The 22,979-nt window shown below is 44.2% G+C and overlaps 4 protein-coding genes and 3 non-coding genes across 8 annotated transcripts; 6 read left to right on the forward strand and 1 right to left on the reverse strand.

The window, feature by feature from the left end:
* The first annotated feature begins 820 nt into the window (after positions 1-820).
* On the forward strand, positions 821-3,828 carry LOC123428239 (heterogeneous nuclear ribonucleoprotein U-like protein 1). Its single transcript, XM_045112431.1, has 8 exons — positions 821-958; positions 1,053-1,822; positions 1,905-2,093; positions 2,193-2,301; positions 2,394-2,452; positions 2,538-2,648; positions 2,758-3,334; positions 3,442-3,828. Exons 1-8 carry the CDS (start codon positions 838-840, stop codon positions 3,597-3,599), a joined length of 2,094 nt encoding a protein of 697 aa, XP_044968366.1. The 5' UTR covers positions 821-837; the 3' UTR covers positions 3,600-3,828.
* Positions 3,829-3,998: 170 nt separating this feature from the next.
* LOC123428238 (double-strand break repair protein MRE11) lies at positions 3,999-9,828 on the reverse strand. 2 transcript variants are annotated; one of them, XM_045112430.1, is made up of 23 exons: positions 9,565-9,828; positions 9,269-9,324; positions 8,935-9,070; positions 8,662-8,819; positions 8,342-8,432; positions 8,112-8,231; positions 7,972-8,040; positions 7,756-7,847; positions 7,548-7,650; positions 7,356-7,463; positions 7,213-7,275; positions 7,071-7,142; positions 6,828-6,905; positions 6,686-6,748; positions 6,533-6,599; positions 6,334-6,416; positions 5,736-5,849; positions 5,541-5,618; positions 5,397-5,465; positions 5,069-5,292; positions 4,741-4,828; positions 4,424-4,609; positions 3,999-4,330 (listed from the first exon to the last, which is right to left on the reverse strand). In XM_045112430.1, coding segments are annotated over exons 2-23 (2,100 nt in total). In that variant the 5' UTR covers positions 9,271-9,324; positions 9,565-9,828; the 3' UTR covers positions 3,999-4,294. The 2 variants fall into 2 exon arrangements, with proteins under 2 accessions (XP_044968365.1, XP_044968364.1); XM_045112429.1 differs by lacking the exons at positions 9,269-9,324; positions 9,565-9,828 and having other exon boundaries at positions 8,935-9,120.
* Positions 9,829-10,000: 172 nt separating this feature from the next.
* On the forward strand, positions 10,001-12,077 carry LOC123428240 (sm-like protein LSM7). Its single transcript, XM_045112432.1, has 5 exons — positions 10,001-10,143; positions 10,231-10,312; positions 10,929-11,000; positions 11,324-11,376; positions 11,704-12,077. Exons 1-5 carry the CDS (start codon positions 10,141-10,143, stop codon positions 11,794-11,796), a joined length of 303 nt encoding a protein of 100 aa, XP_044968367.1. The 5' UTR covers positions 10,001-10,140; the 3' UTR covers positions 11,797-12,077.
* Positions 12,078-15,558: 3,481 nt separating this feature from the next.
* LOC123428241 (N-terminal acetyltransferase A complex catalytic subunit NAA10) lies at positions 15,559-19,611 on the forward strand. The gene is made up of 2 exons (XM_045112433.1): positions 15,559-16,240; positions 19,375-19,611. Exon 1 carries the CDS (start codon positions 15,649-15,651, stop codon positions 16,234-16,236), a length of 588 nt encoding a protein of 195 aa, XP_044968368.1. The 5' UTR covers positions 15,559-15,648; the 3' UTR covers positions 16,237-16,240; positions 19,375-19,611.
* Positions 17,961-18,052, forward strand: LOC123433727. Its single transcript, XR_006625054.1, has one exon. It is a non-coding gene; the product is annotated as a small nucleolar RNA Z221/R21b (small nucleolar RNA).
* On the forward strand, positions 18,456-18,547 carry LOC123433725. Its single transcript, XR_006625052.1, has one exon. It is a non-coding gene; the product is annotated as a small nucleolar RNA Z221/R21b (small nucleolar RNA).
* On the forward strand, positions 18,799-18,890 carry LOC123433726. The gene has a single exon (XR_006625053.1). It is a non-coding gene; the product is annotated as a small nucleolar RNA Z221/R21b (small nucleolar RNA).
* Positions 19,612-22,979: the final 3,368 nt, after the last annotated feature.

A 22,979-nucleotide genomic window follows, 5' to 3' on the forward strand; every position in this document is an offset into this window, starting at 1 on the left:
AGCCTATAGAGGAGGTGCATGCTATGTGTTCAGGGATGTTTCTCATCCTGAGATGGCAGAGTTACTTGCTTGTCGGGAGGCGGTGCAGTTGGCAATCCAAACGGGAGCGCCGAAGGTGCATGTCGAAGTCGACAGTATAGCAGTAGCGGCTATGGTGAACGAGCGGGCCAAGAATTTAAGTCTAGCTGGTCCTATTGTTGAGGAGATTAAGTTGTTGGGTCGAACTCTGGAGGGCTTTAAAGTGTCTTGGATTAGGCGTACGGGAAATAAAGGTGCTCATTTACTTGCTAAAGAGGGCATTTCTAGGAATAATAGTAGTTTCTGGCCTAATGACCCCCTGGTTGTATTCTTCATGTAATTTCTGACGAAAGCCCAATGGGTGGAGCTTAAATAAAGTTGGAAGGTGATTTTTTTTATAAAAAAAACTCCAGCAGTTCCCCTTTTTTTAATCCTCTCGCCTTAGAGCATCTCCAACAGTCCGTATGTTCAATCGTTGTTATAAATGTCCACATCATCAACCAACACCATATGATACAAGCTCTTCAATAAAGTGTATGTTAACCGTATGTAAAATAATTAAGTGGGTACATTAAATATTGAAGAAATAACCTTGTTTGTCTTGGAGCTTGTGCATGAACCGTTGCTTCAAGTTCATACGGTTTCATTCTTTTTTTTTTTTATTATGTGTTATATCATTAAAATCATCTACTGTATCCGGCAATTCATACGCCGACAAGATGCCCTTAGCCGCACCTTCCGTACCGACTCGAGTCCGTCCCAATCGAATCGACCGCGAGCGACTTCACCGAGCCGAACCAAAGCATCACCGAGCCACCAATGGCGACGAGGCCGGGCGGCGAGGCCGCGCAGCCCCCTCCGAAGCGCCCCCGCCACCACGGCGACCACGCCGGGCCGCAGCCGGCGCGCGTGCAGCTCAACCCGGCAGACTGCAACCTCGGTAAGCACACACACAAACCCGCCGAAATTAAAACTGTCCGCAAACCCTCGCTCACACCACCCGGGCGCGCGTCCCGCTGCTTCTCTCTCTCCAGACTTCGACGTCGGCGCCGGCGGGCTGCGGGGGGAGGCGCTGCACGGGGGCGGGTTCGCCTACTGCTGGTCGGGCGCGCGCGCGACGGCCGGGGTCCGGCGCGGCGGGCGGTACTGCTTCGGGTGCAGGGTGGTGGCGGAGCAGGCCGTGGAGATGGACGACACGGAGGCCGGCCAGCGGCACCTCTGCCGCGTCGGCGTCTCCAGGGGGGACGACCCCGTGGGCGGCCTCGGGGAGGGCGGCGGCCACAGCTTCGGGTTCGGGGGCACGGGGAAGCTCTCCCACCAGGGTAGGTTCTTCGATTACGGCGCAAGGTTCGGGGTCGGGGACACCATCGTCTGCGCCGTGGACCTCGATTCCAAGCCCATGGCCTCGATTGGGTTCGCCAAGAACGGGGAATGGCTTGGCATTGCCAAGTATTTTGATGCCAGCCACAAGGGGCTTGGTTTGGTTGATGCTCCTGTGAGGCCGATGCAGTGGGAGTCGGCAATCTTTCCGCATGTGCTGCTGAAGAATGTCGTCGTCGAGATGCAGTTTAGCAGGGAGGACGGGCTGGAGCCGGTCGATGGCTACGAGCCCTGGACCTCGGCTTTCGCAGATGGCAATGTGGTGTTTGGGCCTGTGTTTGATGAACAGAAGGAATGTGAGGTTATGATGATGGTTGGCCTCCCGGCTTCGGGGAAATCTACTTGGGCAGAGAAGCAGGTCAGGGAACATCCGGAGAAACGCTTCGTCCTTCTTGGGACTAACCTTGCATTGGACCAAATGAAGGTAACCGCAACCCCGCCCATCTTACAAGCAGCGTTTGTTGTTCACTTGGAATTTGCTTTTCATCTTGTTGTGCTCTTTGCAGGTGCCAGGATTGCTTCGTAAGAACAACTACGGTGAGCGCTTTGACCGTTTGATGGATCATGCCACACAGATTTTCAATACATTGCTGGACAGAGCCGCAAAGATCCCCCGCAATTACATTCTCGACCAAACAAATGTGTACAAAAGCGCCCGTATTCGCAAGCTGAGGCCATTTGCAAACTACTATAAAGTAAGCCGCCAAAAAAGAGACATACCCTGTTTTCAGGAGTTATTTATCAAAAAAATTAATAAAGTGCTAATGTTATGGCTTATGCCTTATACGCAATAGATTGCTGTGGTTGTTTTCCCATCGCCAAATGAACTCAATTCCCGGGCAGCAAAGCGATCCAAGGAGATGGGGAAGGATGTACCAGCTGAAGCAGTTGACCAGATGACAGGTAACTATCTAGACAAACTTTTGGGTGTTTTTTTTCATGTTCTATCTATACATCCTTTAAGTCGCTAATTTACTAAATGCTTCTCTTTTCAGCCAATTTTGTCTTGCCACTGTCGAAGGACATGCCTGGTTCAAAGGAGCCTTTCGATGAGGTTTACTACAAATCATGATGATGCAACGCATCGTTTGGCAGACTTCACGATTTTATCAAGCTCATTTTTTCTTCATTGTGCGCAGGTGATTTTTGTGGAGCTTTCCAGGGATGAGGCCCAGAGAAACCTAGACGAGATGAAACGTTTGCTGCCAAGATCCTCAACTCCCAGCCATGGCAATTTCAGTAACCAGATGGTACGGTGTCATTCATTCTTTCTGAAATTGTTCTGCCCATGCGTCTTTCCATAACGATCCTAAGGCGATATAACAGCAATGTTCTGACTTCTCTGGGATTATTTTACAGGTTAGCTCAGCATATACCAGGACTGTTTATGTGGCAGGACCATCTCTGTCGTCAGGCGTTGAACCACCAATGAACTACTCATATGGACAAGGTGTGCATGCTCCCGGTGCGCCGGCTGGCTACTCAAATGCTCCATATCGAATCCAGTCAAGCTACTCAAACGCCCCATATCAACAGCAGACATATACAAGCTACCCAAATCCGAGCTATCCAAACACCGCAGACCGGCATCAAGTTCGCGCGAGCTACCCAAGCACCGCAGACCAGCATCAAGTTCACACAAGCACCGCGAACCAACGTCAAGCCTACGGAAGCTACCCAAGCACCCCACTTCCCGGATATGGATCACAGAATGCATATGTCTCCCAAGGGTACCCAAGTCCATACAGCAGCCCAGATTACGCGACGAGCCTCTACCAGCAGTCTCCTGAGCCAGCGGGAGGCTACGGGGGATCCGGCTACGGCAGACCTGCAGCCCAAGTTCATGCCCAGCCATTGCCTCAGGCTGTTCATCAGCAGATGCCATATCGTCATGATGGTGGTTCCTCATACCAACCCTATGGACAGCAGCCTCTTGGTAAGGGCTTAGCTTATGTCCCAAGCTCTTGTTTGAGTTCACTCTTGATTACCAAGCACCCAAATTGATTCGGAAATCTGACAAGTTTCTCTTTCGACTGATTACAGATGCGCCCTACGTGAACACGAGCTCGCAGTACGGTGCTGCAGTTCCTGCTCCCATGCCGCCTCCTCACGGAGCTCTTCTGCGTCCAGTTCCTGGGCCGCCGCCTTCGGCACCTCCCCCTCCTGCGTACTACATGAATGCACAGCCAGGCCGTTGGTAGCGAGTGCTGGAGCTCCGGGTATCACAGGATACCAGAGCAGAGTAGATAAACGTGACCTACATGCCTGTAATTTGCTTTCAAGGTTCCCAGGATGAGGAAACTGTTCCTAGAATTGTGACATTATGTATAGTTTTGCACGTATGAGAAGATGGCCTTTCCTGGAAAGGATTATCAGCATTGTTTTCCTAATTGATCGAGAAAAATGATCCTCTGATCAGTTTCAGTTCAATGCTTTGCTTAACAGACTTCATGCCACAGGCGTCACACGTAGGGATGTAAATGGCAAATAAGTAGCGTCCGCAAGTCCCATTTAATTAGATAAACCATTTAATTAGCTTTATCTAGCTCCATAGTTCATTTTCCTTGAAAAAAAAAAAAATTGAACTGTGAGACTGATAGTGGATTTAAACGGGATTAAACGGGACCCAGTTCCCATCCCTAGTTAGTCACACGACAGACAGCCTGGAACAGAGTGTATGTATTTTCGATGATAATAGTTCCCAATGGTAAACTGGCAAACTAGTACTACCAGGGTTTAGCAGCTACAAGCATATAAATTACATGGTACACGAGAACGTGTAATCGAGTTTCCACTTGTCGTTCACTGCAAACAGACCGCCAGCCAGGTTGATGGGAGCACACCAGCTATTCTAACCCCGCCCTTGATTCTCCAAATCATTTCACAAGAACGAGAATCATCTCCTCTTGACGGCTCCGTAGTTCCTCGTGGCCTGCAAAACAACACAACTCTTGTTAACACCGTGTAACGCACGACACTAACGATATTTTCCCGTGACGATTGCGAGGCGACATCCTTCGCTTACCCGAGGCGGAGGTTTCTTAGGCTTGTCATCTTCGTCGCTGTCATCATCTTTGCTCATCACCATGCTCGGCATGGAACCGGTGTCGGCTTTCCTCCCTCTTTTTGCGGTGGTAGTGCCTCTGGCCCGACCTCTACCTCTAGGAGCCGGCCTCTTCCGTCCACTTTGTGGGAAACTGTCCTCAGGTTCCTAAGAGCGTTCCAAGAATCATAAAACGCACTTCATGACGTCGTTTGTCAAAGGCGGCCCAGATTATAATTGTCACCTTGTCATGGATGTATAAAGACACTATTAAGTATAACGAGAGGAAATGAACGTACTGAATTTTCAACAACTTCATTTGCTCCGTCCCCTGCATCCTCATCCGAGGAAGAGTCCACATCCTCACTGCGAATAGCAGCACTTGACCTGAAAATGCTGGTCGGTCAGATCAACATGAAGTTCTACCACAAAAGTTCTACAACAATTAATAACATCAACATATAGGTAAATAAATGGCAGACAACTAATTAGAGTTCCGTTTTTCCATGAGTACCACACACTCATGGCATACATCCATAAATTTCCCCAAGGTAGCACATACTTCACACAGCAGACAAGAGATTTTCAGTGCTGAAAAGACCAAAAAGGCAAGGAAATTTAACAAACCTTGATTGACTGAAACTAAGAGTGGTTTGTTTCAATGAGCCTTTCCCCCTGCCTCTTTTGGAAGCTCCACCTTTAGCGGCACCAGTAGCATCTTTAGAAGGTCTAGTAAAACCAGCTGTTGACCTGGTTGATCTGGTACCAAGAAGCAACTCCCGGGTGTCCTCGTCATCACTAAAAGTGTTCAGACTACTTTCAGCTGCTACAGATTTACCTCTAGTAGTATCCTGGTTTAAGTACCGTCAGAGCAATAAACAGGTCAGGAACTGGAAAAATGCATACAGCATAAGGAGGTGCAGCAGATGGCAATGGCTTAAATATATGTGATCACCAAATTTTGAGTGCTTGATGCGAGCCCTGTGTCTCCCTTGGAGCGGAGGGATATTTCCTTTACACGTTCCTAGGGAGTAAAATGGTCAATCATAAACCTTTCTGCCAGAATCTCGTCGCAAAACTATAGTACAAGGGTTTGTACCTGCATGCACTCGCCGACTTTAACTATTATATCTTCTTCCTCGATTTTAAATTTCTCTGCTTCAGAATTCAGTTTTTTCTGCAATTTGGAACCAAGCATTTGAATCTTAGACATACATAACTTCCCAGGCATCATGCGGTCAAGTTGAGGACCAATGCTAAATGCCTAAAACTACAGAACAGTAGCAAATCATACCCTGGTTTCATCCAGATTTCGCTGCAAACAGGCATAGAATGCGGTCTTGTCATCCTTGCTGACGAAGTCATGCAATGCAATGTCCAAGTCGTCAACTGGAAGAATCTCCATTTTCTGGAAACAAGAAATGTGGACCATTGTAGAAACAAAAAATAAAGTTGGAACGTATTCAATCTCCATTTTCTGGAAACAAGAAATGTGCGCCATTGTAGAAACAAAAAATAAAGTTGGAAAGTAGTCCGTATTGAAATCTCTAAAAAAACCTTATATTTAGGAATGGAGGGAGTACATTTCTCTCCAATACTAAACTAACAGTGAGCATTTGAAACCGGTTTAATGCATGATCCTTAATAAATTGTTTTCCTGATATCATGTACTCCCTCCTTCTTTACTTGTCTCGGATTTGTCTTGATACGGATGTATCTAGACACGTTTTAGTGTTAGATAGATCCGTATCTAGAAAATCTAAGACAAGTAATTAGGGACGGAGGTAATATTATACAAGTAGAGGGCATGACATTAAGAATAAAACAGGTACCAATATGTATCCCAACCCCTTCTGAAAGAAGAAATATAATAGATGTAGTTCAAGAAATACCAAGTTATTTTCTCCGACCAAAGCTTCAATAGTTTGTTGGTTTAGTTCCTCAGGACGAAGTTTCTCGGACTCGTCGATATTCTCTACAACATATTAAAGACAACGTCAATGAACGTTTACTAAAAATTTCTCATAGTTATGTATTTTCTCTCACTAATCAAACATCATGTGCACTGTTTTCTTAAACACAGCAAAATACCTCCTGTAGTAGTCTGACGCTTCTTTGCTGCTTTTGAGAAAATGAGAATATCTTGGGGGTTTGCAACCTTTACACAAGAGCCCATTAAATGAATTCGTTCAGGTAAGCTTGAGAAGAACACTTTAATAATTAATGCATTAGTGTCTGAGGTACCTTGCCGACATACTTCTGACCAAATCGTTGTGGGTTTATTGTTGAAAACCCAGAGTAATCTACCTGCAAAACAGTATCCGGGCTTTAATGTGTTTTATATATCTTCATTATTTCTCGCAGATCACTTTTCCTGATATTTTACCTTGATTCGAACTAATGGAAGTTTGGCTTCAGATCTACTGGCTGCTGGTTGACTACTCTTTTCAATCAGATTTCTTACCTGAAATCGAGGTAAATCGTTTCCATTTAACAAAGGAGTTTCACCAGACTAAAGAAACTGGCAAATAAGAATTCTTAATCAATTCACACCAACAAGGCCATATGCTTATAGGAGAAGGGACAATATCTGAAGTTCTAAACACAAAACAGGAAACTTAAAACTCACAATTTTATCCAAATGTTCAAGAACAGAGGCCTGATCATTAGGGTCGACATCTGCTTCATCTTTCAACACAACCTACACATTCAACACCATGAGAAACTGAGAATCACTTACTTATATAAGCATGAAGTAAGGAGTAGCATACCTCAGCATACTCAAAAGGTCTAACGGTCATCAAAGGTATTTTGGTTGGCCTATACTGGTTTCCCTGTTTAAGGAATATGCAAGGAATAAGAAAACTCTGAACACCACAACAATGCAATGTTTAACATAAAAGAAGATATTGACCTTGATTTCTAACAAAAGAACATGCTTTGGTTTTGCTTCACCATCAATCAGGGAGGTTGCAACTGATGAGCCTGGCTGTGTGATGTGAAAACCCATTCCAGGGACCTCCTACATGCAATTGATCAGAAGGCAAGCGCACAGTAAGTTTTTCCTTGAAAAACATAAATTTCAAAAGGAAATACCAATTGTTACCTGCGGGTCAATAAGGCATTCATGCTCATGGCCCCATACCACGAAATCTAGAAAACGTGGTAAGAAATGCTCATTGATGGCACTTTTCGGGTTTGTCTTTATCCTGTATGTGTTCAGAACTTCAGATGTAATTCCAACGTGCAGGATTGAGGACTGAAATAAATTAGTAAAATAATTTACTTTGCTGCTGCTCACTTGCTACGCATACCTATTCTGATGAAGTACCAGGATATTGAACCAGTCAGATACTGACAGACCCTCTTGACTTTCAGGTCGCATCCATTGTACTGAATGTGGTGTCTGAAGTGTTGAGATACATAATATGAAATCATTAAGGCGTGACTGCGTTGCAGATGTACAAAGATACCAAAAAAAAACTGCACTATAAAAAGCTCCGAACCACACTAGCAGAATGGAAAGGCACCTGAAACATTCTGTTCAGTCGCTCATCTCTAATGTTTCCAAGGCCATATAGTGCAACTGTAGTTGTACCCTGAAATCATATGAAATTACAGATTTGGCATCTGACAGCTCATGATATTGCCTGGGACTGAAGTGGTTCACCTTTTTAACAAGTACTGGATGGACGGCTATTTGACCAACACCAGAGCCGCCAAGGTCCATCTTCCCAAAATAATTTACAAGATTGCAAGCCGAAAGGATATCAATAGCAGAGAGGTTATCCTACAATGTGGGAAAATGAATGAATGCATACAAGAAAGCCAAGAGACATAATAAAGATAATTACAGTAGAAAACCATACAATTCAAAAGATCATAAAAAGAAGATCATACCACCCCAGCAGGGTCATCATGATTTCCATGGATAGTGAACACAGGCAAGCCAACATTGAAATGTGGGTCTTCATAGTTTACGTGGCCGAATCTGGTAATGCAACAGGAAAGATCATCTGAGAACATGAAGTACAAATCTGGTACAAATTTTTCCTACGGTTTTCGTGCATGGTAAAGAGATAAATAAGATCATAATAATACGTTAAAAGTAACAGACTTGTCATGAAAACTCATGTGGTTGTCTTTCTTGAACCGAGTGAACCCCAAAATGTAAGGACCATTATGAAATGGAAGTTGAGCTTTGAGATTCATTGTTGAACCTGTTTGGGAAGTTGACTGTCTGATCACTGACAACCTGGAACTTGACTGGCAGGTCATTTAGGCAGTAGCGACGTAGAATCTCAATGGTCTTGACCAAGGTCGAACGTGAAGGCTTGTTCTCATGGAACAGGTCACCACCGAGAAGCACAAAGTCTACCTGCGAACCAGTCTCATCCCAGTTATTACACACCAAGAATGGGCTATCCACGCCTCCACGGCAGGATGAACAGGTGGATCAAAATAACACCACACAAAACATTGCCCCTACGAACCTCCTTCTGCTTTGCTAACGAGCATATCTCCTCAAATGCCTCGAACGAATCAAACCTGCGTATCTCGTCCTTCTCCATGTAGCCCAGATGGCAATCAGTGGCCACAAGTACCCGGAGCGTGTCTCTGTCGTCTTCCCTGCAGTGGCATTCAAGAAAGAAAAGGTCAGGAGGACAGGGCATCATCATGTGGCTGCCAACCTAGTGGCAGGTGGCGGCAGTCAATCGAATGCCCCAATGCACAAAGATTGTTCTCCCTATGCAAACAATACTGATTACTGTGTATTCATCCAGTTTAGTGTTCAACTAAGGCATGGTGACGATCTGGTGGACTCACATTGCCTCTGCAGGTACCAACTAGAGCCAAAGCACTCGTTTCCGGTCAACAGCTCACTGCAACGACAGCAAACACGCAACCATGGTAAGCTGACAAGCGAATATACCGACGACGAGAGTGGCGGGAGCACGATTGAGGCTTGGAGGCGTTCCGTCGAACAGGTGCAATGCGCCGGAACAGCTGCCCACACACACCCAAACCAGAGCCAACCTCGCGCGCGGCAAGCCGCCGCGAAACAAGGCACGCATAAAAGGCGGAGACACCGTATTCCACGGCGATAGAAGCGCGGCAATCACCTTCGCTTCTCCGGAGGCCGCCTCCACCGTCGCGGATGGAAGAAGCCAACCGTGGCGACCGAACGGGGGGGAGGAATCGCCGTCCGCAGGCGATAGTGGCAGCTCGAGCGTCTGGGTGACCGCTCGCACCCTCCGCTGCGCGCACCGGCGGCGGCGGAGTGGCGGCTGCTGACGACCACCCCGGGCGGCGCGGCAGCACCAGTGTCAGCGGCGGACGAACCGGAGGCAGCGGGAGGAAAGGAAAGGAAAGAAAAGAATTGACGCGCCGGTCGCGGGGTCCTCCGCCGGTTTACTTTCCTTCCTGGGTCGCCACGTCGCCAGGCTAAAATCTAAACAGGCCCACAACCTCTTAATACCGGCCCATCTTGGCCCATGGGGCCGCCTCGGGTAGAACCTTTTCCGCCGTCCACAGACCACAGCCCACATAGCCACGGGTCACCCGAGCTGCTTGCTGCTCCCCTGTTTCTCCTTCCAACGCAGGAAACTGTTCCTTCCCGAGCTGCGGCGGCGATCGATTTCTAGGGCAAATTCCTCGCTTGAGGCGAGAGCAGGTCGGCGGAGGTTGCAGGCAACGAGATGGTAAGCCGGTGTGCGGGGCTGGTTCGCTGGTTCGATTCGCGTTGGTGCGAGTGTGTTAGTAATGGTTTGCTGTTGGTTTCTGCTCAGGCGGGGCGCAAGGAGACGGCGCTCGACCTGGCCAAGTTCGTCGACAAGGGCGTCCAGGTCAAGCTCACCGGCGGCCGCCAAGGTTGATTCGATTCGCACATCCCGAAACCCCTATTTTTTTCCTTCTGTTCTTATGTTGTCATACATCATCAGATCCATTAGATGCCCCCCTATTTGCCTGCGTTAGGCTCTGTCACCGGTGCAGTGTTTGGCGTCGAGAGATTCTCAGAGACTTGCTACGAATTTTGCTCCTACTCCTACAACTTTTAGTTTGGGTTTTGTCTGAGTTAGCTGTTTTCATTCTAACCAGCAAACAAATGCCTCTGCGTGAGCTGTTTATCTAGTCTAGATATGTGCGGGAATGCGTGTTTCTACTGCAAGCAAACATGTGGGGTGGGAAAGCAAAAGTTAACCTAGATCATGGTAATTCATCATAATGATTAGCGCGATGTACGGACTTCCGCTGCAAATCATTTACAACCTTGTGCTTGCTTGCAGTCCTTTTTTGTTGGGCGTGTATGCCGGAGAGCCTCTCTATAGAGATCTGTATGCCTTCTCTCCTGCCATCCTTAGTACTAGTTTAAAAGTTAAACTTCTGTAGTGGCCAGGCCTACCGAAACCAGTACCTGTTTTGCTTCTGCCGACTGTTATGTTCTTGCTAGCGGTCATATACTGACGTGACATTTGCATGTTTGCAGTTACAGGAACTTTGAAGGGATATGACCAGCTGCTGAACTTGGTGCTGGATGAGGCAGTTGAGTCTGAAAGAGGTATTTAGGCCTTCCTTCCGTTCTGTTTTACTCGTCCGGCTGATCTTTTAATCATTGACAGGGTCTAGAGTAGGATGAGTTATGACTTATTTGTTCAGTTTAGAATCCTGCGTTATATTAAACCTCATCCAGGATAACTTTGTACTAGAGCACTGGGTGTAGCAGTAGATTAGAGCAGATACACCATGTAAACACCAATACACCATGATGATGGTGACTCTTGCACATTCAGAGAGAGCACTGGGTGTAGCAGTAGATTACACCCTTGTTTCTTTTACAATGTCGTGTGTAATAATCTTCATCTTGCAATTTTTTCTTTGTAGAGCAAGATGACCCATTGAAGCTGTCAACGAAGACCAGACAACTTGGTCTCATTGTAAGTACTCTTTTACTATTGTTGTCTATTAATTAAAAGTTGATTCAATCATTGGTCTATCATTTTGAATATTTTGATAGTGGATGCTATCCTCCATAGTTTAGCAGTTCTGTATTAATACCATATGGTCCTTAATCTTTGTCAACAATTATTGCCCCATTGTGCTTACCAGAAGGAACACTATTTGGCTGTGATGTGTAAATTACTCATCAGTTGTTATGCTGGATATATAATTGACTGTTCCATAAATCCTTTTGTGTGTTTGCTTTGCTATTGTTGAGTACGTATGTCATGCATCTATCGATGCAATGATACTTTGTGTTGCAGGTGTGCAGAGGCACTGCTGTCATGCTGGTTTCACCGACTGATGGAACCGACGAGATTGCCAACCCCTTCCTCGCAGCGGACGCCGCGGCATAAACTTTGTACTAGTCAATTAGTTCAGAGCTGTGTCACTCGAGCATGATCCAAACGAGCTACTGTTCTTTGGAGAGAAAAAAACTAATTGTCCTGTGTTCGGCATGTGCTGATGAACTTGCAATTTGTATCGAGCTACTTAAAACATCCTTTCAGAGCAGCCATGGTTGCATGTATCTTCATTGTTGGAGAATGTTGTCATGGTTCTAGGAGAATGGCTGCATCTACAGTACCTTGCATTCTAGCTTGATGAAATATCAGATGAAGATACAAGTTTACCAGAATTGCTCGCAAACAAAATACCGTGGAAGACGCCCGATTGAATGATCTCCAGTGGGTTCTATTACCATGTGTAACTGGTCGTGCTTCCTTTTTTTTCTTTTTTATCAGCCTCTTGTTAGTGTAGAGGAAAGTCTTCACTCCCATGAGAGAAAGACAAAATGGCCAATAAAAGATGTACTCCCTCCGTTCCTAAATATAAGACATTTTAGAGATTGCACTATAAACTACATACGGATGTATATAGACAAATTTTAGAGTGTACATTCACTCATTTTGTTCCGTATGTAGTCTTCTAATGAAATCTCTAAAATGTCTTATATTTTGGAACAGAGGGAGTACCTAGCATGACACATCAGCTAAGCCATCTCAGCATGTGCACTCGCTAGTCAGGAAAAAATAACAGCTCCGTTTCGTGAGGTCTTTTGCTGCTCTCTTCAGCTTTACGAGGTCAACCAAGTTTAATGAACTGTTCATCCTCGACCTATAGATGCTTTACGGAGTTCAACCAAGGTCATAAAACTGTTCATCCTGATTCTATAGATGCTTTAGAGCATCTCCAGGCAGGGCCTGAAATAGCGTCACTTGGAGACCCCGCTTTCGGTCCAATTTCAACGCAAATTCGGCTCACTTTGAGCACAAGTTCAACAAACAACTAAATTTTTATGACAAGGTTCATCACAAAAATCAATATAAATTAAAAAGTTCAACGAAGCAAGCTCATGATTCGAACAAAAATTAAAATAAACCAAACTAGGCGTTGCCCTTGAGCCTTCATAGGTGCTCCACCAGATTGTCTTGAAGTTTTTGATGCACCTATTGGTCTTGGATCTCCTCGCGCATATTGAGGAAGGCGGCCCATGTTGTCGGTACATGGTGATCAATAAATGCAAAAAGATCCTGCTTGAAATATGGTTCAGTGTCAAACACTGGCTCTGATGCACCTATTGGTCCCGGATCTCCTGGCGCATATTGAGGAAGGCGGCCCATGTTGTCGGTACATGGTGATCAATAAATGCAAAAAGATCCTGCTTAAAATATGGTTCAGTGTCAAACACTGACTCTTCCTGCTCGCTCTCAGTGGTCATGTTGTGCAAGATGACACATCAATTCATCACCTCCCACATCTGAGATGTCGACCAGGTCGGAGCGGGGTACTGGACAACAGCAAATCGAGATTGGAGCACATCAAATGCTCGCTCGACATCCTTCCGGAAAGCCTCTTGACCCTTAGCAAAGTGTGACTTCTTGGCTCCTACCATAGGGTTTGAGATAGTCTTCACAAATGTAGACCATCTCGAATAGGTATCATCTGCTAGACAGTATCCCTTGTTATAGTGACGTCCATTAACCTCGAAGTTCACCGGAGGAGCATGATCTTCAGCAAGCTTTGCAAAGACATTCGAGCACTGTAGTACGTTGATGTCATTGTGAGTTCTTGGCATACCAAAGAAGGAATGTCAAATCCATATGTCTCGTGTGACCACTGTCTCAAGTACCACATCGCAACCTCCTTTGACGCCTTTGTACATCCCCTGCCAAGCAAATGGATAGTTTTTTCATGCCAATGCATGCAGTCGATGCTTCCAAGCATCCCAATAAATCCGTTTGCTGCATTTTGTGCTAGGATCCGAGCAGAGTCTTCAGCATTGGATGATCGCAAATATTATGGTCCAAACACCGCCATCACTGCACTGCAAAAGTTGTACAAACACTCAATGGTGTTGAATGTTTATACAACATGAGCTCCGTTGCAAATGCTTTTGCAACACTAACTTTGTTGCAAACAACGATAACGTGGCTAGGCCGTTGAATGTACCAGATCTAATGGTTGTTGAGGTGGTGGATCTTTTCAGATTATCCACGAGCGGACGCATAGCGTTTTCCATTATATTTACATAATGTTTGGAATTACCAATAGTTTTGTCAATAATTTTAGTTGAACTTTACGAAATTTGACTTCTAAAAATATTCGTAAACACTGCGTTATAGAACAAAAGTTATAGACCATACATGTACCATGTCACGTTTTGGTCCCTGAAATGTGATTTTGAATATAAGTCGAACTTTGAAAACTTGGTCATTTAAAAGGTTATATCTTCATTTGCAATACTATGTGTATATTATTGGATGCATAATGAGACATGTTTTCATAATATACTTACATAATTATTTGAAAATACATCTAGTTTTCTCAATAAATTTGGTGTAAATTTACGAAGTTTATCTTCTGAAAATATCGTTAAACACTACATTATGTAACCAAAAGTATTAACATTTTGCATAGTTAGAGCATCTACAGTCTCACTTGGCAAATCCCCCCCCCCCCCCCCGCGTTCGCGGAGGCACCCGGGCAACCACTCAAAAGTCCTTCCGAACAACCAAGCTCCTCAATTCAAAACCCTCAAATCCATGAACGTTGATTATATAGCACAAATCCATCATCAGTCTAACAATTCAACAATGCAACATAGAGCAAAGCGAACCACACTTTCAAAGTCGAAACATGTGAAAACTGAAATTCAACTTCCGAATTGTGTCCCGCCGTTGGAGTCAGTTTAGCAGTTCAACATGATGAATAAAAAATGTAGAGGCAATGTTGTCATGCTGGTGTCACCAACTGATGGAGCCGATGAGATTGCCAAATCATAAGCCTTGTACTAGTTAATTGGTTAAAAGTTGTGTTACGCAAAACATGTTTCAAACGAGCTTCTATTATTTTGAGAAAACTAATTATGCACATGTGTTGACATGTGCAGATGAATTTGTAAATTGTATCGAGCCTGAACATTGTTTGAGAGCAACGATGGTAGCATGCATCTACATAGAATGGTACCATATTTTAGGAGAATGGCAGCATCCATACCGTGCTTCATCTATCTTGTATTCGCTTCAAGAAATATCAGGAAAATATACAAGTTAACTAAAATAGCTCAATAATAATAATAATATGGGCCACAATATGTGTGATAGGTCTTTGGAAGGTCCTCCCATCTAAAAATGCATTGTGAATTTTTTTTGAAAAATCAACTCCACGCCCTTTGATCAAATTTATATAAAATGTTCATCACCAATATTTAATCTTGAAGATGTTTTAAAATCCTTCGATTGTTCATACAAATTTTGCAAACTCACATCGTTTTTTAGTCTATTTATATTGAGGTACTCCCTCGTTCTTAAATATAAGTCTTTTAAGAGATTTTACTAAAGGTCTACATACGAAGCAAAATAAATAAATCTATATACTTTAAAATATCTCTATATACATTCGTATGTAGTTTACTAGTGGAACCTCTAGAAAGACTTATAATTAGGAACGAAACGAGTATTTTTTAAGAGTTTGGACTTTTTTTGTTATGGTTCTGTATTGGGCTAACTTACCTTGGCCCATGGGGCTATTTCGGCCCTTTTCCTCTAGGGTTAGCCGGTTAGGTCAAGGTCTCTCATCCTTTCCCCACCCCACCTCTATTAATACCCGCCGCCGCCGATTCCATCTCCATCACCTCATCCCGCCGGCGATTGCTCCCCACCACCCAACCCTAGATCCATAGACCCGGCGGCGGCGGCCAGGCCAAGATGGTGTGCATCCGGCAGGCGACGATCGACGACCTGCTGGCGATGCAGGCGTGCAACCTGATGTGCCTGCCGGAGAACTACCAGATGAAGTACTACTTCTACCACATGCTCTCGTGGCCGCAGCTGCTGTTCGTCGCCGAGGACTACGGCGGCCGCATCGTCGGCTACGTGCTGGCCAAGATGGAGGAGGACCCCTCGGAGCCCTGCCACGGCCACATCACCTCCCTCGCCGTCCTCCGCTCCCACCGCAAGCTCGGCCTCGCCACCAAGCTCATGTCGGCCGCCCAGGCCGCCATGGACCAGGTCTTCGGCGCCGAGTACGTCTCCCTCCACGTCCGACGCTCCAACCGCGCCGCCTTCAACCTCTACACCTCCACCCTCGGCTACCAGATCCACGACATCGAGGCCAAGTACTACGCCGACGGCGAGGACGCCTACGACATGCGCAAGATGCTCCGCCAGCCCGTGCCCAAGAAGCACCATCATCACCACCACGCAGGCGGCGGCTGCTGCTCTCATGACGCCCTTCCTGCGCCGGCCGGATCGTCCCCGACTACCGCTTCGCCGGAGAAGAAGGCCGACTCATAAGAGGGTATGCTGCTGCCGCCTCATCGATCTGTTACTTTTTGTATAATAAACTGCGGTAATTCGATACTTGTTGTTACTTAGAATCAACGATTTCCTGCAACTTAGTCGCGATTTTGCTAGGGAAATTATCATAGCCAAATCTCGCTGTTGGATCTTGTGTATGCGGCGCCTCTCTCACCTTTGGCTTCTTGAGATTGACCTTTCTCAAAGTTGCCCAGTCATGGAGGCGCACAGTGATCACTGGCCGGTTTAACGTGGTTGCTAGCAGTTTGTTGCTATGCTTCCAAAATCTCTCGCCACATCTGCTTTAACCATAACAAGTTACAGATTAGATCTCGTGCGGTTTGATGAACATAAGTTAGTTCTGACCTCTTGCTTGCCGGAGCTATAACGTGCTCCGGTGCCTCTCTCACCTTTGGCATCTTGAGATTGTTCTTTCTCAAAGTTGCCCAGTCATAGTGGCACATAGTGATTCCTGGTGGGTTTAACGTGGGAGGTAGCTGTTTATGGTTATGCTTCCAAAATCTCTCGCTACATCTGTTTATTAGAACACTCTTTTGAACTGCTGTGGATTGTTCTGAACCTTGTGCTGCCTACTGTCTGAAGAACATATTTCCGTCCATTGCCTCTTAATCATAGTGGTTATATTACTATACCTGAGTTTAGTCAGTGATGATCATGTCTGCAAAATGTATGCTCTGTGGATTCAAGCCCCTGTTTCAGGGAGAACCTCTTGATGAAGCAGATGTAATTTGACATTAATTGACACATCTGAGACATTCTATAATATTGTTGCATGCTGCCTAGTTAATTTTAGTAGTAAGATTGAATTGATTTGATTTCTGATTTAGAAACAGCCTTTGCTGCACAATAGGTTTACTATTGTTTGCTGCCAATGATGATTCTGTCTGCAAAATGTATGCTCTGTGGATTCAAGCCCCTGTTTCAGGGAGAACCTCTTGATGAAGCAGATGTTATTTGACATTAATTGACAAATCTGAGACATTGTTGAATATTGTTTCATGCTGCCTAGTTAATTTTAGTAGTACGATTGTATTGATTTGATTTCTGGTTTAGAAACAGTCTTTTGCTGCATGATAGCTTGATTATTGTTTGCTTAAGTTCTGCCATTGATGATTCTGTCTGCAAAATGTATGGTCTGTGGATTCAAGCCCCTGTTTCAGGGAGAACCTCTTGATGAAGCAGATATAATGTGACATCAATTGACAGCTCTGAGGCAATTTATAGCATTGTTCTGCTTACTGCCTTGTCATTTTAGTAGGTAGGATGTATTGAGGTGACTTTTGATTTTGCAACTGTCTCTTTTACTTGATACCTTAACCGTTGTTTGCTTAAGTTTTGACAATGATGATTCTGTCTGCAAAATAGATGCTCTGTGGATTCAAGCCCCTGTTTCAGGGAGAACCTCTTGATGAAGCAGATATAATATGACATCAGTTGACAAATCTGAGACAATATTATGATATATTGCTGCTTGGTGTCTAGTGACTTTTATTATTCATGGTTTTCCAATGATGATTCTGTCTGCAAAATGGATGCCCTGTGGACTCAAGCCCCTTTTTCAGGGAGAACCTCTTGAGAAAGCAGATGTAAAATGACATCAAATGACAAATCTGAGGTATTCTATATTGTGCTTCCTAGTATTTGTAACATCAATTGACAAATGAGGTATTCCAGGACATTCAGCTTCCTGCTGATGCAATAGGCTATGATGAGAAAAGTCATGCACCACTCTGAAGAGAATCATCTCTTTGTGCTGATAAACAAACTTACAACCCATTTTACATCTGAGCCACCTCATGGATACCTCTTTTTGTATTTTTTCTTTATTTGCTTTTCATGCCATAGATGGTACTTCCTCTGTCCGTAAATACTTGTCATAGGAATTAATGTATTAGATCCTTTTTTATTAATTTGTGCGACGAGTAATTCCGGAGGGAGTAGTTTTTATAGTTTAGTTGGGGGAATGATGTACAGAACCAGATGACGAGGGTTGCCCAAATGCAATCCTACCATGATGCGGACTGAAATTTCATTGAGGTCAAATACATTTGCTGCTGATGGTTCTTCACAACCCCGCATATTTTGAATGCCATGCTTTTCTTGGTAAATTGTTTTGTGAACCTTGTTGCATTGCATATGAATTACCTTGTTTTCTGTTGATAATTATGTCTGCAGTGCGTGCTCTGTAGATGCAAAGGCTATGATGAGAAAAGTCATGCACCACTCTGAGGAGATTTACCTCCTTGTGCTGATAAACAAACTTACAACCCATTTTACATCTGAGCCTCCTCACATTTTTGTATTTTCTGATTTATTTAGACGTATGTCAAATTGGTTTTTGAGAAACCAAATAGTTAAGGTAATAACTGGATTGGTGGGATAATATCGGAACCAGATGATGAGGGTCGCCTATTGGTGATCCTACCATGATGCGGACTGAATTAACATTGAGGTCAAGTACATTTGCCGCTGATGGTTCTTTTTCCAATCCCCCCATATCTTGAATTGATTTTCTCCTTGGTTTTTGAATGTTGTTGTTGGCTATGATGAGAAAAGTCATGCACCACTCTGAAGAGATTTATCTCTTTGTGCTGATAAACAAACTTACAACCCATTTTACTTCTGAGCCGTCTCATGACTTTTGTATTTTTCTGATCTGTTTATTGGTTTTTAGAAAATGTTTCCAGCTTTTGCCTTTGTCAGAATACTGTGGTTTTGAAAGATAAGTCTTGCTGTTAACTGGATTGGACGAATAATGTAGAGAACCAGATGATGAGGGTTGCTCTAGCGATCCTACCATGATGCGGACTGAGTTACATTGATGTCAAAACATTTGCCGCTGATGGTTCATCTTTAATGTTTTTTGTCATCCCTATTTTCAGTGTTTTGGAAGGAGTGCCCTTGTATCTGAATTACTTAAGGTTTTGCCAATGATGTTTCTGTCTGCAAAATGGATGCTCGAGCCCCTGTTACAGGGAGAACCTCTTGAGATAATGACATCAATCGACAAGCCTGAGGCATCCTAAAACAAGAAAACGCTTACACGCAAATCATGTACTTTCAGCTTTGCTTAGATGTGGTTTCTCAAATGTATCTTCTTTCTCCTGATTGCAGAAAGACATTTCATGTGTGAGGAGCTGCTGAACCTACCGGATTATATGAATCATGTGGTGCTCTTTTCTGGATGATGATTGTATCCATGTACCAATGATACAGAGGGAACATTGTACTGTGATTACATGTGTTTTTGTAGGCTTGCCTGGTCAGGTCCCACACCTTTGGCAAGACTCCTTGTAATTCGAGAATTAATGACATGCACATATTTTAACTACATCCCATTTTTGCCTTAAATGTGGACATTTCATTTGTGTCCTAACTTCAAAGTATATTCGGGGATGTCCACTTCTAATAGTTAAAATTTTGTACCTCAAACTTAGTTTTTTTTTTTTGTATGCATAATGGTAAAACTGTGTAATTTTGTTTTAGCGTTGCACTCAGACAAATTAACTTTGTGATTAAATAACAAAACAGTTGAACCCAAAACTGCTGTCTATTTTGAACTAAAATGCTGCCTATTTTTGTGATGACTTGCGAATCCAGTAGGTTTGTTTATGGTTTTGTGGGCTGGCGCGGGTGTGGATATAAATGGTTATGTTGGTTGGTGTGGATATAGATGGTTATGTGGGTGTGTTCAGGCGTGGCCGTGGCCGTGTTGACCCGCGAAACAGAACCCCCAAGCTGATAAATGAGTTCAAATTCAAACAATAAGATGTGCATAATGAAAGTGTAGTTTTAAAAGACAAACGTAGAAATAGAACACCCATTTTGATAAATGAGTTTAAATTCAAACAATAAAATGTGCATAATGAAATTGTAGTTTTAAAAGATAAACGTAAAAAGACTTCATGCATCTTGGTCGCTCTTTCCTTGGCATCATTGAGGTCAATGCTGTCCCTGAATCCATTGCCTTCCTGAATACATCGTTGTTGACAGTTGTTCCAACTGCGACAGCAAAATCATTGGTGATATTGGTTTCGGTTCTTGTTGAGAAAACATCGTCATTGTAACATGCAAGCATCCTTCTTTGAGATGTCTCTCTTTGTCATATCGTCAGTTTTTGTTGATGTCGTTCATTGCGGTTTCAAACCAGGATCCTATTCTGTTTGGTAAGAAGGTTGGACATGACTTTGTTTTCAGCGGCACGTTTTCATCAAAGAGCAATTTCCACCTCTCTTCTCATGCCTTCTTCTCGGCTAACTTTATCTTTGTCTTTCAATACTTGGCTAGCATCACCTTATTGGGTTGCACCATGGCATTTATCTTGTCTTGCAAGCTCAATTCTTTGTTTTATCTTTGTCTTTGAATACTTGGCTAGCATCACCTTATTGGGTTGCACCATGGCATTTATCTTGTTTGCAAGCTCAATTCTTTGTGTTTCCTTTTGATCTTCTCCTTTATCGTCATCATCGGGCTTGTTCAAGTTTCGCCATCATCATCTTCATCTTCATCCATGTTCGCAAGTGAACCTTTTCTTAGGTGCGGATTCTCTGTCAATCAACTTCCACTTGTCGTAGTCTTTGAGCATTTCCCAACAATGCTCTTTTAATTTTTTTGCCTTCGAAAGCTTCCATGTCTTTGTATCGTTGTTGGGCAATTTTTTCCTACACAACTAAAACAAAGTCAAATGATGCAAATGGTTCCTACGAACTCATATAGTCAGATTCCACGGTTTCACTTGGAGGTGCATTGCAAACTTGTTCCAAGCAAGCTACCGAACGGCTACAAATCGGTTTGATCACATCCCAACGATCTTGGAGTGATCGAAAGGTCCGTGCTGTCCTATTGGGATACTTGATCATGAATTGAAAGTATTGATCTTCGATTCTTTGCCAATACCTCTTTACGGTTTGAGACACACCCGTGCAAGCATCCATAGACACTGTAGTCCAAGCCTTGATCAAGATTTGATCTTCCAAGTTCGTGTAGTTCTTCGATCTCACGCAATTTTTTTGCTTGTGCTTGCTCATACGCCCCCTCATCTACCTCCTCCACTTCATCTTCACCATTGTGGTCATCCACGCCACCCTCCAATTCATTGTACTCGAAACTAGCGATTGGGGCTCGATCGATGTCGACGGCGTTGGTGTCCAACAAGTTCACGAACTCGGGCATGTCTCGAGGAACAATGTGTAGAGATGTTGGGCAACGACTCAACCTTCGCTTGTGTGGTAGGTTTTTCGGCTCGGTCGACGCATTCGGTCTAACTTTATGTGTGGGCTACGATTCTAGTTGTGCTCGTGTCACACGTGGTGTGGGATAGTTGCCATGATCATCTTGGGTTGTGGGTGGTGCCCGATTCTTCGTAATTAATTAGATGACAGTTTTCTTCTTAGTTAATTAAATGGACAAAGCTTTTTGCCTTGTCCTTTAACTCTTTATTGGAAGAAAGAAAAAGCGAATAGAGTGTTAGCGATGTGCTCGATGTGACCTTGTCCAACCATTGCATGAGCCGGCACCAAAAGTTGAAAAGTACAGCTCCAATTGATTTAGACCTTCTTTAGTTTCTAGGATAGGATTATCATAGAAATAGGAAACTTGTAGGAAATGAGATGACATGTATCTTGTATTCTATGATTAGGATTGAAAAAAATGTCATTTGGTTCATATTATAGGAATTTTTGTGTTGAGTCTAGACTTATGTTTATTTTTCTTTGAAATGTGAATGATGAAAACCAATCATATGTAGGATAGGGATCCATTCATATGAACCAAATGGCTCAAAATAAAAAATAAATTCCTACAAGAATCATATCCTATAGAATTCCTCCAAACCAAAAAAGACCTTAGCAAGAACATGCTTCTCTTCAGCCGCTCAATGAAGTGGCAATCCACCAGTACAAATAGATGCACATGGTTGGCTAGGTGCAAACCAAGTTCGATCGGCAACTGAAGAACAAAGAAACGTCATCTTTGAGGAACAAGGTTTTGCAATCCTCTTGTTCAACTCTTTGATGAAAACATGAAAAAACCAAAAAAAAAAAACCCTGAAAGCCACTGGTATTTCCCATCTTCCCTTCTCGAGCGTGCGTGAGAGAACGCCGTGGCCGTCGTCCACTGTCCGTGTAGCCACTACCGTAGAAACGTTGCACCACTATGTCTCAAAGATTCGCCACATCGCCTATGCCCCTCCCCGAGTAAGGATTCGAGCAAGAAGGGCCTGAGTAGAGTAAATCGTCACCATCACCGTCGCCCTGCAACCAGTGCTTGTAGATGTCGATTTTCCGCCGATAACACTTCCCTGAGCCCGCTAATAAACCCACTGAACCCGCTAATAAACCCACTGAACCCGCTGTGAGTTCTGTCGAGTTTTTTCCCTGTTCGCCTCGTTAATTTCATGCTCTAGCTACCGCTCGTGCGTTCACGGCCGACGCCATTGCTGACAAGCTCGAGTGTACAATGCTCCCAGAATCACCTCCTTCTACTATCGTGCTTCTAGCGCCCCGTAGCTATCTCCTAATCACTCCATTTAGTCGAATTAGGCGCCGTGCAACCATCAAAACCAAACCTTGGAAACCCCTTCATTGGTCCCCGCTGTTGCTGCCGCCCACCCCCGGGCTACACAACAACAATGTTCGGCCCCTCATATCCTATGTATGGTCGACCGTGAGCCTCAATTGTGCATGCATCGTCGCCATCAAACACATGTGTGTGTCGCCACG

Source organism: Hordeum vulgare, chromosome 2H, assembly GCF_904849725.1.
Source record: "Hordeum vulgare subsp. vulgare chromosome 2H, MorexV3_pseudomolecules_assembly, whole genome shotgun sequence".
NCBI lineage: Eukaryota > Viridiplantae > Streptophyta > Magnoliopsida > Poales > Poaceae > Hordeum > Hordeum vulgare.